General features: G+C 41.5%; 1 protein-coding gene across 2 annotated transcripts in view; it reads left to right on the forward strand.

Moving 5' to 3' along the window:
- The window catches only part of LOC143361522 (limbic system-associated membrane protein), a 113262-nt gene that overhangs the window by 56434 nt on the left and 42996 nt on the right, over positions 1–13832 (forward strand). For both annotated transcript variants that reach the window (XM_076800992.1, XM_076800993.1), the window contains one exon: positions 866–976. In XM_076800992.1, coding sequence (XP_076657107.1) covers positions 913–976 — 64 coding nt within the window. In that variant the 5' untranslated portion in view covers positions 866–912. The remainder of the gene's footprint in view (positions 1–865; positions 977–13832) is intronic.

The raw sequence follows: 13832 nt of genomic DNA on the forward strand, positions 1-13832 counted from the left end.
AGAATGATCAATTAATTTTCTCTCGTCTTCCCGTTCGAACGTCTCGAAATCTACGAGCTCCGGAGCATTCAATTCCGAATACGACCACAATATCCGTGAAAACGTCTCGCAACGATCGAAATTTATATTCCGGGTCGATCTCGTTACGCGCAGATAATTGGCAATTAACGAATTCATAATCGTGCAGCTCGCGAATTGATGAAACGGGCCGCGCGAGAAAAATAAAACTCCGCTAGCTGCGTCACTCGTTTCGCGAGATATGATTAATTTCTATAAACTGATGCGTTTATGAATATTTATTTTCGCGTAAACGTCAACAGCGAGATACCTCTCGGTATCCTGATTTCTCTTTAACGACGAGCTTGATTAAAATATCTAATAATTCCTGTATCATTGTTCAAAATATTTTTCGCATTATCAAATTTGTTTGTATTTAATAAATTACTAAACATTTCAGTACTGTACAAGTGAATTGCACCATTTTCGTATGTACAGCATGCAAAAATATATATAGAAGGGAAATATTCTAGGTCGGAAGAAATGTTTCGTTTTAGAGTTAAAATGGCTTCGAGTGCAAAGGGTTAAAACATTCGCTTCGTACCTAATCGAGCCTCGGTAATTCAACATTTGGACACTCTATGTGTGAGTAGGTGTACATGAAAATAGGCGTTACGATGGCCCAGTTTCGGAAAAGGTCGATCGCAACATCGTTTTGAAATGCTCGTAAGAAAATGATGCGCGTGAATCGCGAATAATTCAGTTTCCGCGAGCCCTCGATTTCGAGAAGGATTCCGCGTTCGAGTAGCAGTCGGATTTCGCCAATAGATGCAACGATCGCACACTCATACAGATTTTTCTATTATAGGAGGGTTCATGGATGAACGCACGATGGATACATGAATCGAAGCCATCATGGGCGGACTCGAATTGATCCTCCTGCTGCTGGCATCATCGCGCTACCTCGTTCATCCGATCGGTGAGTCGAGCTTCCATTTAATGAATGCGCATACTCAAAGAAGAATTTACGCTCCGGGCCATTTTGTCTTTTTTTTTTTTTTTTTTTTTTAGTTTTTTCAAGCGACTCTACATAGAAACGCTTTGAAAAAAAGTGACATGGATTTTCGAAATTTTTCGTAATACCGTCGCTTGTTCCGCTTTTTTTTTTCTTTTTTTTTTTGCCTTGTTCTACAACCTGTCAGAATCGTCAATTCTCGACGGTATTAATTGTCGAGACATTTTAGTTGCGGGAGAAACCAACGGGAATTCTTAAGTATTATTTAACTCCCGGATTTCGAGGCAGAGTTGGGCAAAATTTTAGATGACTAACGAATAAAATGTTATTCGACACTATCGAATAAATGTCCAATCGAATAGAAATTTATTTCGATAAAAATGTATCCGAATAAGTATTTATTCGCACAGGAATTCGGAGAAATGATAGAATACAAAGCGTTTCTGTCGTAGCGTATCGACTAATTTCTTCCATATTAATTTTTACAATTAACTTCTCTTCAGTTTAACAGAGCCGCCAGAAATCCTTTTGGGAAACATGTTTTTAATGCAAAATGAACTTATTTACCAAATTTCAGCTCGATCGGATAGGACCGGTTTTCGGAACTATCGCCTTGATCCTTTTATTTTCCGATATTTTTTCAAATAAAATATTCAAATAAAGGGAATAACTTGTTACGGATACTGAATAACTATTTTCCGAATAAAATATTCGACCAGAAAGGGTTTATTCGAATAATTATTTTCGACGAATATTTATTCGGAACAATTCGAACAATGCTCAACTCTGGTTCAAGGACTGTCTCGCGTAATCTAGATAACAGTTAATACCAAAAACTCCGATGAGACTTGGAAGATCCAGGCGAACTATCTACCCTGTGACCATAATCGCGTGGTATTACATCGTTAGAAGATCTGTATCAATTCCTCCCTCGATCCACGTTCCTACAGATGTTCCATAATTTCGTATAAGTTCCACAATTCTATCGCCTAATTAACGACGAAAACAACTACAATCAGACTACTATTAGCCTGCCGACGGTCAACGAGAGCTTCCGAAAGGAGAACGTAACGCGGAGAAATTGGCGAAAGTTTTAAATTCGAGCGGAATAGTCGAAGAGGAAGCCATCAGTCTGGAGAAACTCGCGGCGCAGGGTAATAAACGTTGTCCGTGACGTCGAATAAAACTCGAGTCCACCGAAACGACGGGGAGCTCCCCTTTCGTTCTAAACATCCGCGGTCCGATCCCAAGATACGTCACTTACGAGCAGCTAGATCCAGCAAGGATCGCCGGTTTCCCCGGGCGGTTATCCGCCAGCGGGAAGCCGCCTAAAGAAACAGGCCTTAATCACGAAGAAGAGGAATGGACGAGGAAGAGTTACCCTCTCCCACTCCCCGGAGGTGGTCGGCTATCTTCATCCTGAGGAAACACTAGGCAGCGCACCGCCGCGGAACTTTCTCAATTAGTGCTCGAGAGGCCGATCGACCAGGAGCTCATTCGTATTCAGGATGAACCTGGGACCGTAGATGGAGTAGACCGATAGGCTGTGTCTTCCGCTCTGCACTCGCCCCTCTGTCAACCCTCTCTCTCTCTCTCTCTCACTGTCTCTCTTTCTCTCGACACTTTCTCCGCCGTTACCCCTCTTCATCGTCTACTCTCTTTCGCTTGACTCTCTTCCCGGGGAGTTTCGTCGTGGACAAAGGACCACGTCGCCGTCTAAAAGCGCCGGAGGAGCGTGGCCGGGGGCACCGATTAGAATCGCAGCTTTTAATTACTGTCGTTCGTCTGGATCAGTGAAGGGGTTCGATCGCCGATATCCCCGAATCGTTGCGGATACCGGTACCGAGCGACCGGCCGAAAGGGTTTTCAATAATCTCTTTAAACTGTGAAGGATTTCGGAACACTAATTGCTGCACGTGTGTGCTCGTTTGCACGGATTTGTGGACGCTCTTGGACAGTGACTCGCGTAATTGATCACACACACACACACACACAAGCTTGAAATCAGAGTAACTGTTTTATAATTGGGTCCAACGACTTCGATACCTCTGGAAAGCTAGGATTAGTTTGCTAGATGACGCGTAATGAACATTTTGGAAGCGAGCCACTGTATCTGCGGCGTTATTGGCGTGTAAGTCAGGTTTTCTATCATTTTTTGTATGCTCCATTTTTTTTGTTATTAATACGCTGAATACCGCACAGAATTTTGTGCGTTTCACGGAAGCTTCATCTATTTTATTTATAGAACCGGTCAGCGTTGTTAACTATTATTAGTAGATTGCGGATCTTTATGCATTTATGGCTTCAGAAAATTTTCAAAAAATGCTATAATATAAAGTCCCACAGAATAAAGGTCGCTACTACTGAAAATTAGATTGTATCTGTTTCTACTTTCCTGAAATTTTCCGATAAAAATTGAAAATTGCATAAACATCCGCAGTCTATTATTAGTTACTTGATAATGGAATTTTCACTTCACCCTATAATCCATTTCAGTGTTGACACTGAACCACCTAGCACGGTCAAACTTGACCAGTTTTCTATTTCACAATTATCGAGATTATAAAAAACGTTTTGACAGGAAATTACAAGGTCATCGCAAAGTCAAATGAATATTAGCATCTGCACCTCGAGACCCAACAACACTTGTCTGAAAATTTTCCCCGTAACGTTCATATTTTTCGAGATATTTACACGCGTCCAGATAAATCGCGCACGTCGTGTAAGTCTATGTAACCGTGCAGTACATTCGAAAAGTAATATACTACATGATAATGGAAGAGAAAAATTCCAATTCCGCGTCTGACTCGATACAGAACCGGAAAGGATTAATCGATTTGGCCTGTGCACGGGATTATATGCATATCGACTACACCGAAATAGAATTTGATTTCGTTTTACGGAGAATTAATAACACAAACATGTAGCACTATACGTTCTGTTCAGTATCTTCTGACTCGTTATTATAGCCCAAGGGGTTATAGAAAAGAGCGATGCCTATCAAGAACGTGATATACGGTATATACAGTGATTACTCGATATTTGTCAAAAACATGTGTCTATCGAGGGACATATATCGGCAAGGAGATACTGTTCTTTGATCCACGCCGAACGTAGAAAAGGACAGCAAAGTTCTAGAGGCCCCGGATCATGGCTCCTCACGGGGTATACCCCGCGGTAGTGGGGATAGTCCTGGGACTTTTATCTGCTAGGCATTTGGGACATATATACAGTAAACACTAGGGGCAGGACCTTGGGGTCTCGTTTCTCCGCCGTATTTCATATTCGACCATCTCCTCTTCAATTAAGAGCCCCGAGTGGGTACGTAAACAGTGTAGCGGAGGCTCGAGGAACAATTCTCGCACACCTTTTATTACGCCGTAACTGTCGCCATTAATGCTTATAAACCTTCAGCATCCAGCCAACAACAGATTCCTGATATACTAGCAGCCAGACCGAGCCGACGTCCGGGAGTAGATACAAGCGGTAAAATATGTCGGTTGGGGAGGAGGGGGAGGGGCGCCGAAACGGCGCGAAATAAGCTTAACGAAGATAAAGGTATCGCTTGTCCTGGAACAAGTTGCTGGCCCGGCTAAGAAGCGGAGCTTATTCCCCCGGTGTAACGATGTAGATAAATCTTGCGAAATTATTTCTCCGGGCAGCGCGTTAACGGGCAACAACCGGTTTTTGTCGAGTTTTCGAGCCTGGACGAAAATAAAAGGAGCTCCCGATGGGGTGTCGGCAACGAACGCAACGCGAAAGCTCTTCGAAACACGCGAGAGGAACGCGGTGCCGTGCCGGGAAACTTTACCTTCCCCTTTCGATTCATCCCGCTCCTTGAGAATTTCCCCTCTGCGCGGCCGCTTCTGGATTAATTTTCTTCCATTACGTCGAAACTTAGGAATTAATGGAGAAATCAGAATTAATAGGAGCAGTCGGTTGAACTTCACAAGAATGGACTAATGAAACTATTCGAACCGCCCGGGCCCCGGGGTATACTTCACGACAAAACGATAAGTAGCCGCCTGTGGATCTTTGTGCGCTTATGACAAGAAAGACTTAAAATTATTGAAAGAAGAAACGCGTCGTTATTTAGCTCCGCGTTCCATACAATCAACGTAGAACCTTTCTTTTTCACTACAGGTGGGAGAGAATTTAAGGGGTAGTTCTCCATGAGAATGTAAGACGAACATGAAGAGTAAAAAAATTGTGATTTCGGCTTCATTTTTTAGTTATTCACAATTAAAAATCCGCCTGAAATGCGGCAACCCGACCGTCACTGAGGCGCGAGACTCTGTGACGTAAGCAACGCACGCCTCTGTTGGTCGGGTTGCCGCATTTCAGGCGGATTTTTAATTGTGAATAACTAAAAAATGAAGCCGAAATCGCAACTTCTTTATTCTTCATTTTCGTCTTATATTGTCTTGATGAACAATTCCTTAAATTTTCCAACGAAAAATGTTTCGATATAGATGATCCATAAATAATTATTTTCTCGACATGTGAAAGAAAAAAATCACAGAAGCGACAGATGGGTGGTAGTGGTATAATAATTTAACAATAGGATATCAGGGGAGACTGATATTAGATTTATTTCATGCAAAATGAATTGCACAATATATTGTTTAACACTAGAATGCAGTTTCTGCGAGGGGTAGTCGAGCGTTTTGTTTTCTGTATCTCTTTCCAGTCAATAAAAGACTCTTTTATTTTCAATGCTCTATACAGAATTCAAAGTGAACGGTTATCCTCTGTTTCGACACAAATCCTGTTTGAATTTTTTATGTTTCGTTTGGAAAAATTTTTGTACAAAAAAATGTCACTCTGTCACAAAAATTCCAGGAAAACAATTTATTTGAAACGTTTGCTAAAAAATATTTCTAGAATAAGAAATAGACTAAATAGTGAAACATGAAAGTTCGTATAATAGAACAGTTAATTAAAATACCAGATTCAATGTTTATTAATTCGTGTAATAAATAATGTTTGATTGTGTATCGCCTTAGACTGAAAAATTAAAATTGGTAAAATATTCAAGAAATTCTAACGTAGTTGCAGGTTGTTCCTCATCCGGTAGAATTATTATCGGAAGTGATTACATTTGAATTTACCCGAATTTCTTGGAATTTGACTATAAATGTTGCATGTTTGTGCAAACATGTGCATACGAACGACAACAGCAGACAGCCGTTGTCTTGTGCGAAGATAATGTACGTTCTCGTTTAAAAAAATTATTGTCCCAGAAGCTCTTTTTTAATTGCAACCAGGAAAGAGTTACGACGTGTACCAGTCGCGTAGAATACCTCGCATAATCTGGAACGCCATAATTATTCCGTGGGACCATGTTTCGTATCTCTAACCTTCTCTTGATTCTCTTTACGTCGAGCTTCTGTGATACATCTTCAAACGGTGAATGATAAACTAACAAATTTTCACAAGTCATATATAGTAATTAACAATTTAATAATGACGCAAATCAGGGTGGTAATATCCGGTGAGACACCCTGTATAGTAGCCCATATTAACCGAAAATGATATAACGTATTCTGCGATATGCAAATCATCAATTGTATTTCCTGAAACGCAACACGATCATCAATTTTTGAAATGTGAAATTTGATTCTTGCGAACACAATTGTATATTAATTTATGTATGTAATTCCGTGACAGAGTTAATTATAACAATTTCTGACGTATGCCAACCATTATTCAGAAGCCATATATAAATACGCGTCTGTCAGCAGTTAATAAATTTATGAAAGTAGATATTTCATTTTTGAAACAGTATATATTTAAACAATGAAATTATGAAATTTATTAAAAATGCGGTTTCATTTTTCAGTGGCTCGTGGATACGCTTTCGCAAAAAGTATTTAATGAAGCAAATTCGCAGTTTGCATATTTGACGTGGAGACAATTTTCATAAATAATAAAGGCAAACGCGATATTAATCCTGACACGTATAAAAAAAATTTCAAGAGGAAACATGTGTTCGCACCTGTCGCGTCCCGCGAAATTGTCTTAGGCTGAAATGAATGATGGTTAGTAAAAGTAGAAATGAGACTAGGATTACCACTGTATCATAAGTTTTAACGAAATCGTCATTGTTTAAACATCGACAGTTTCTCAAGACTAGGAAATTTAGTGTCGAAATAGTTTTTGGTTCCACTCTTCTACTTTGGTATCTCTTTAGGGGTAGCAGCGGCGTTAAAAGTGTAGATACAAGGGACGAGTTTCTGTCAATCCCCTCGACAAAATAAATTTCCTTGGCTCCCTTAAGGGCCCGGTCTTCGTAGATTCGCGATAAGGTAGAGTGACCACATTACCGACAAAAATAGGCGAAAAATTACGTTTTACGTGCCTCTCAACTTTTCGTCCTTATATGAGAATATTTTTCGCTGGGAAAGGGCTCGTTCGAAAGAGGAAGGTTCAATCTAGCGCGCGCTGATCACGAGCTGGCGAGATTATGCAGATATTCGGTAATATAAGCCATAGAATTATGCCAAAAATTGACGATGTGCATGCCGTGGAATCCAAGCATTTTTATGCCATTGGATCAGTTTTCTGGATGAAATCGGGAGTAGCGCGCACTAAAAAATATCTCCAGCTACAAATTGACCTATATTTTGTCTTGATTCCCTTTGAAATAAAGCCAAAAACTTGAAGCACGTTTCTGGCGTCAGAATTCATAATATCGATAATACAAAAAATGTGACAAGTTTAGTCATTAAGAGCCGTCGGATCAAGACCGAGACGGATCTAAGTCTGTGTGTGAAGGCTGTGAATGGAAATTATACAACGGTTACCGACCTGCTGACACTGAAAAAGTCACGTGACTATCCCTTAAAGCAGTCACGAACATCGAAAACCTACGGTAGCAGCCTGATCAGCTTCATCGATCGACGGACGAACCGACCAATTTTCTGGCATGATGCTGAATTATTAAGCAGAAAACCGGTCAGCGCCCAAGGGGTGAGGCCAACCGTTCCCACCAAATCAAGCAACACGGATCAATTTTCGCGTTAGCAATCCTGTTGCAGTCGGTAACATTGCACAGTTGGAACATTGGCCATTCGATACTGGCGGATCAACGTGGCCGACAAAAGCAGGGTGCAGATGGAGAACGTAAATATACGTTGAACGCTGTATCAATGCGGCGACCATACGTGACATATGGGCGCGTGTACTTGGCCGCGTACAGGCACCGTGACCACCGGTGTACGCTATATCGTCAGCTCGTTGGCGCAAGTTTCAACTATCCACATTAGAGTGAGCACGATCGATGCGTCGTCTAAAGGGCTTTGACCACCGGATAAAGGTCCGGATGAACTTTCCATCCCTCGCGCTATAGAGACTGTCCGCGGTCTACACTCGGAATGAGTGCGCAATGGGTGCGAAATGAAAGCGCATCTCAGAGAATACAATTTTCAATTTATTTACAAGGAAATTGCACACTCCGATTTTGGCGAAACTTTGCATAAATATTTCTTAGACCCATCCAAGGATATAGCTGTAATTCGTTCGTGCCCGTTTTTCACTTTGCGCGAGATATCAATTTAACCTAAACCGCCGTCTTTCATCTAAACCGGCCTTTCCATATGCGTGCTTGTAAGTCGTAAACAACAAAAGTTATGAAAATATGGTTGAAATAAAAGTTACGTCGTTTCTTGAGGTCACGAGAAAATAGTAGCCCTACACGATACATGTCACAGCACGGACCCGAGAATCCGGCATTTAGATCAAGACTTCTCAGTTTACTATGTTCTTTTAATATTTCTGGTCCGTTTCTTGGTTGCGTCACTTATTTGAATAAGTAAATGCACTCGAAAATTCCTAAATTGTCTACGTGAGAAGGAGATAAACAATTATTGATCAACTAATTTAGAGAGCTGTACGCGATTCCTGAAATTATTGATTAGAGTTACCTTACAGATCTGCATGGCTGCCGATTTGATTACACTTCCAGGGGGGCGTGCAGCACAGTTTTCCAGTAAATTCTCTAAACTGCGAACGATATCTAACCGGATCACCACATCAAATTCTGTTAGGCAGCTGCTTTGACTGGCGCCGCTTATTGCATAACAAACTCGCAGTTTCATTTCTGCCCGTTCGAATTGTTAGTTTCTGGAATTGTTGAAATTCTACTTCGCGATACTGGACTAGACTGCCTAATCAAGGTTTTAAGGACCACTTAACCGTTATGGTTTCATCCTATCGATCGACCAGCTCGACGGTGCTACTGACGAGGGTGATTATCCTTTTATAACCGCGGCCATTGTGAATTACGCTTTCGAAATGATGTACTATCGTGTGCCGGGATCGGAGCTAGGTTACCAATACGCGTTAATATCGAATTGATCTATTGTTAATGATCTTCGCTGCGAAAGCTTTTTAACGCGTCCTACCATGATCGATTTCGGATCGCAGTAACGCCTCGATATGTGTGTATGAGATGTGCATGGAATTGTGAAACATTTATGACCACTTACGCGGAGTACAGTGTTTACTCTATATATGTCTCAAATGCCTAGCAGATAAAAGTCCCAGAACTATCCCCACTGCCGCTGGGTATACCCCGTGAGGAGCCAAGGGATTAAAGAATAGTATCTCCTATCCGATATATGTCCGAGGCTGGACCCGTGTTTTGGACATATATCGACTAAACACTGTAGGGACCTCTGGAGGGACGAGAGTGAGACAATACTAATTCAGTGGTACAAATTTTTTATTTTCATGAAACTTTGACCAACATACAGGGTGTCCCACGATTCACGATTATTCAAATCGTAAACATGCTTTCGCGAGAGATGATAATAATTCCAATAAAAACTGCGCAAAGTATGGTGCTAGGAGAATGTTTGCGCGAATATTTGGAGCACGTTCGTTTCCATAAACAGATGATCTTTTTAGTATGTTTCTTCTTCGCGACGTCGTTCAAATCCTATGCATTGTTGTTTCTTGACGGTACAGAAATTCGATTCTGTACTCGTTCCCGATTGCCTTGAAATCAACTTTGCTCGCGCTTCCTGACGAGATTGAAATCTTTTTCTTTTTTTGTTTATTCATTCATTTCGGTGTATATGCGCGTCAATGTGAATACAAAGAAGACAAATACATATCTCAGAGTACACGTATAATAAGTTCGATAAGTTAATATTGGCTCTAATGAAACACTGCGAACGGAGAACAGGCACAATGAGAAAAGTAAACACGAAACGTTGAAGAAAATTATTGTTCTAGGAAAGTTATTATAGCTGGTGCTTCTAAATCTCGTTATACTCCGCTCTAATTTCAGAATGCTCGATAATTTCGTATACATATACAGTTTCATTACACATTAGTACATGAACAAGTACTTCATCGTTTTGCAAACCGTCATACACTTCTCAGAAATAATTTTGCAAAATATCGTCAGTTGACATATCATTTATTCTCACTATAGAGTTTAATTTAACAATATTGTATTTTATTCCTAGTTTCATGTTTTCTTAATCATATATTCGTTTGCAACATAGATCCTTCCACTTGCAAATATAAGTATTCAACGATTTAATTATGTCCCGTTGCTGAACCGCGAATTTTTATGTAAAATTAAATTTCATTCTAGGAGTAGTACCTCCTGGGCGATATATGTCCGTGTTTTGGACATATATCGAGTAAACAGTGTATTACAGTTAAATAACTGGTCCAGGGTAGTTTGTGTAAAAGTTACGAGAAACGCGAGAGCAAGGAAGATTTATTGCAACGGTGGGCAATGGAGGAAATCTTACGTGACTGATCGAACATCCCCGAGGAAGCTGCGGATAACGAAAGTTTGAAAAAGGGACGGTCCACCGTTGTCACGTAATTGGACAATTTGCAAAGATGAATTTCAAGGAAAGTTCGAACGTCGCGAGCATGGTCGAGCACGCTCGTCCAGTTCTCCCCTTTCGGAGTACCGGTAGGATCCTGTAGGACTCCGCGGGTCCTAGGAAAACAGCGGAAATTGAGTCATTCTTAAGGATGCAGGAGAGAGCAGCACGGTCTCTCGCTCGGGCGTTCGAAAGTAGCCAATAACGATGCAAACAAGTTTGCTTGGACCTCGGCGCGGGAAATAAGAAACTATTTCTTTCCGATAAGGGATAACGAGTAGTTCGCAGTGTCGACTTTTTTTACGAGAAATTTCTTCCGCCGTCGAACTCCTTTCTGACGCGGTCTGTCCGCCAATTCCTGGCAGACGTTACGGTCGATTCCACGGCATAATTTTTCTTTCAAAGAGACGTTACACGCCGGACGATCTTATCAATATTTACTCGACGCACAATTTCGCTGCAACATTCCCACGCTGCACGTTTCGCTTCCTGCACCTTATTACCGGACAGTAGATTTCCTGTACGTATACGCTGACAACAGAAAGGAAGGTGATACAAAAACATGTAGACATTGCGACAGTCATAGAATTTATATTTTTGCAATTAAATATTCATCACGAAAAGGTACACAATTTTATGGTAATTATTCGGAATAATTCCTCGACTATTTCAATGACCTTGAGATATGTTATCAAGATCGTCATTCTGAATCACTTTCTCGGATTCATGTTACCATCGGACGGCCTTGGTTTGCGTGATACTTGTAGAACACTGTTAGGATGACTATAACGAACTCCACCTGTTTTCCAATGACCACATTTTCCCCTTAGTTAGGTTAAGTATTTTAATTTTTGCTGGAGTTGCTAAAGACCACGGACGGTTACGCATACGTTTCCTCTGTCTGTGACCTTGAATGACCTTGAGTAATTATAGTCACCGAACGAAACGAACTATCATCGTAGGTGTTCAAAAGGGTGTGGTTCCGTTTTAAAAGAACTGAGGTAACCTTGAGATCTTCAAAAAATTACACGAAAACAAATAATTTTATTTCCTCATTGAACCATTCAACCTTATCCTGAAGACAATTGACGTAGTAAAACGACACAGACATTTGAAAAATAAACATTTCGTTTCAAGCGTTTCAATTTTTGTCAACAACGACTGCCGGAACCGATAAAAGTATCTCAAAAACACCGAACAGCCCTGGCATTTTTTAATATTTTCTTCCGGTAAGAACGGCGAGTAAAGTTAAGAGTTACTGCTAATATCGCCCGTAAAACCGGAGGAATTTTTCACTAATTAATTGCCGTTGAAAAAATTCCCAAGAACGTAGCACGTCCTTGTACAGGCAAAGTGGTCTGCCCCTTTAAAACAAGGAGGCCCGTTAAAGGGATGCAGACGATTGACATCGTTACTGCCAAGCACACACACACACACACACACTCATACACAGAAACACGCTTTTTAACCGAGCCGCATCGCCGAAACGAAATTGGCAAAGAAGTTGCAAGTGGTTCCGGGAACGCGCGGTATGCAATTCGGTTGGGGGGTAAGTAAAGAGCTAGGAGGGGGGGGGAAGAGAGAGGAGTACTCGCAGTGTTCCTTAACGAAAATTCCGCCGGCACGGTAATGATGAGCAAACTTAGTTTGCGAGTGTACAAGACCAAATATATTCTCCCCGTTGCGATCCCCCGACCATTACTCCTGCATCACCTTCCCTCGTCTTGTTCGCGGCCGATGTAACAAAGAAGATGCTCCGTAGCGGCGGTCGTTTCCATTAAAGAGAAATTTTCTTGCGCGGAAGAAACGGGTGAAGACTGCCGGGAATGGGGCGGCGAGTATCCTCCAGTTCTAAGTTGCGACGGTTCCCGGCGTTTTGTTCTTCCGGCCAGCAACGGTTTCCTTTTATGAGGAGCTACGAGCGCCGCGGAATAAAGGGGAAGATCTCCTGCGGTAAAGGTGTCTCTAATTCAAAGTGCGCTCTCGCACCGGTGGCCGCGAACTGTACCGGTTGAATATTTTACGAACCTTGTTTTCTTACGAACGACGATCAACTTGTTCGCGAGACCCTCACGCAACGTCATCAAGACTTAGCCCCGGTGTTTTCAGCAGCTCCTCCGGGCGTCCTACCGTTTCATTGTGAAATCATTTGCTGAGCTTTAAACGCCCGCGGGCTTTCAAATGATATACGGTTTCCCAGTAGCTTTCAATTAATACACCGCGGTCGCGCCTACTGCAGACGCTCCACGGTGTTCCATTGTCTCCAATTCGTTCGTCACTGTTCTTCAAGCAGAATTATACGGAAGGGCGATGAAAGAGGTGAGCACCGTTGTTCGAGGATTATCTTTGATTCCCGAAACTTTCGACAATTCTGATCAAGATTTCGAAGAAAAATACAAGATTTAACCTTAGGACCATTCAATTGATCATTTTTAGGACCTTCGTTTATCAATTTTTTATTTTAGGAGGTATTTATTTCAAAATTTCGTTTAAACGAGGTCATTATTTCCAACATTATATTGGGTGCAATAACTGAGTACTTCCGATCTGTATTTTGGTAATTCTCTAATAAATCCTGTCGTTTATCAAGCTAAATTATTTGAACCCAGACGAAGGAATATAGAAATATTATTTGCAAAACACGAAGCGAGAGAACTCGCTGGAGTGCGAAGATTTAATTAATAATTGACTTTGCACGTGCTCAAATCACCTGACCAATGAAAGATCCTGTGTCCCCAAACGATTAGTGATCGTCGTGCTGTGGCAACGAGGTAGATCCTCGGAGAATCTGATTTCACGAGATCTCCTAACATATTTCGAGTTGGAACGACACGTTGCAAGAACGCAATATTTTCTGGAAGAGAAGCACGGGCGTCGCCTATATTTGCGGACGTTCCTAACAAGTTGCTAACGTCCCGAGAGAATGCGTAAACCTGTTGGTAATCTTCAATAGTAACGTCGGCGATGAC

Source organism: Halictus rubicundus, chromosome 15 (assembly GCF_050948215.1).
Source record: "Halictus rubicundus isolate RS-2024b chromosome 15, iyHalRubi1_principal, whole genome shotgun sequence".
NCBI lineage: Eukaryota > Metazoa > Arthropoda > Insecta > Hymenoptera > Halictidae > Halictus > Halictus rubicundus.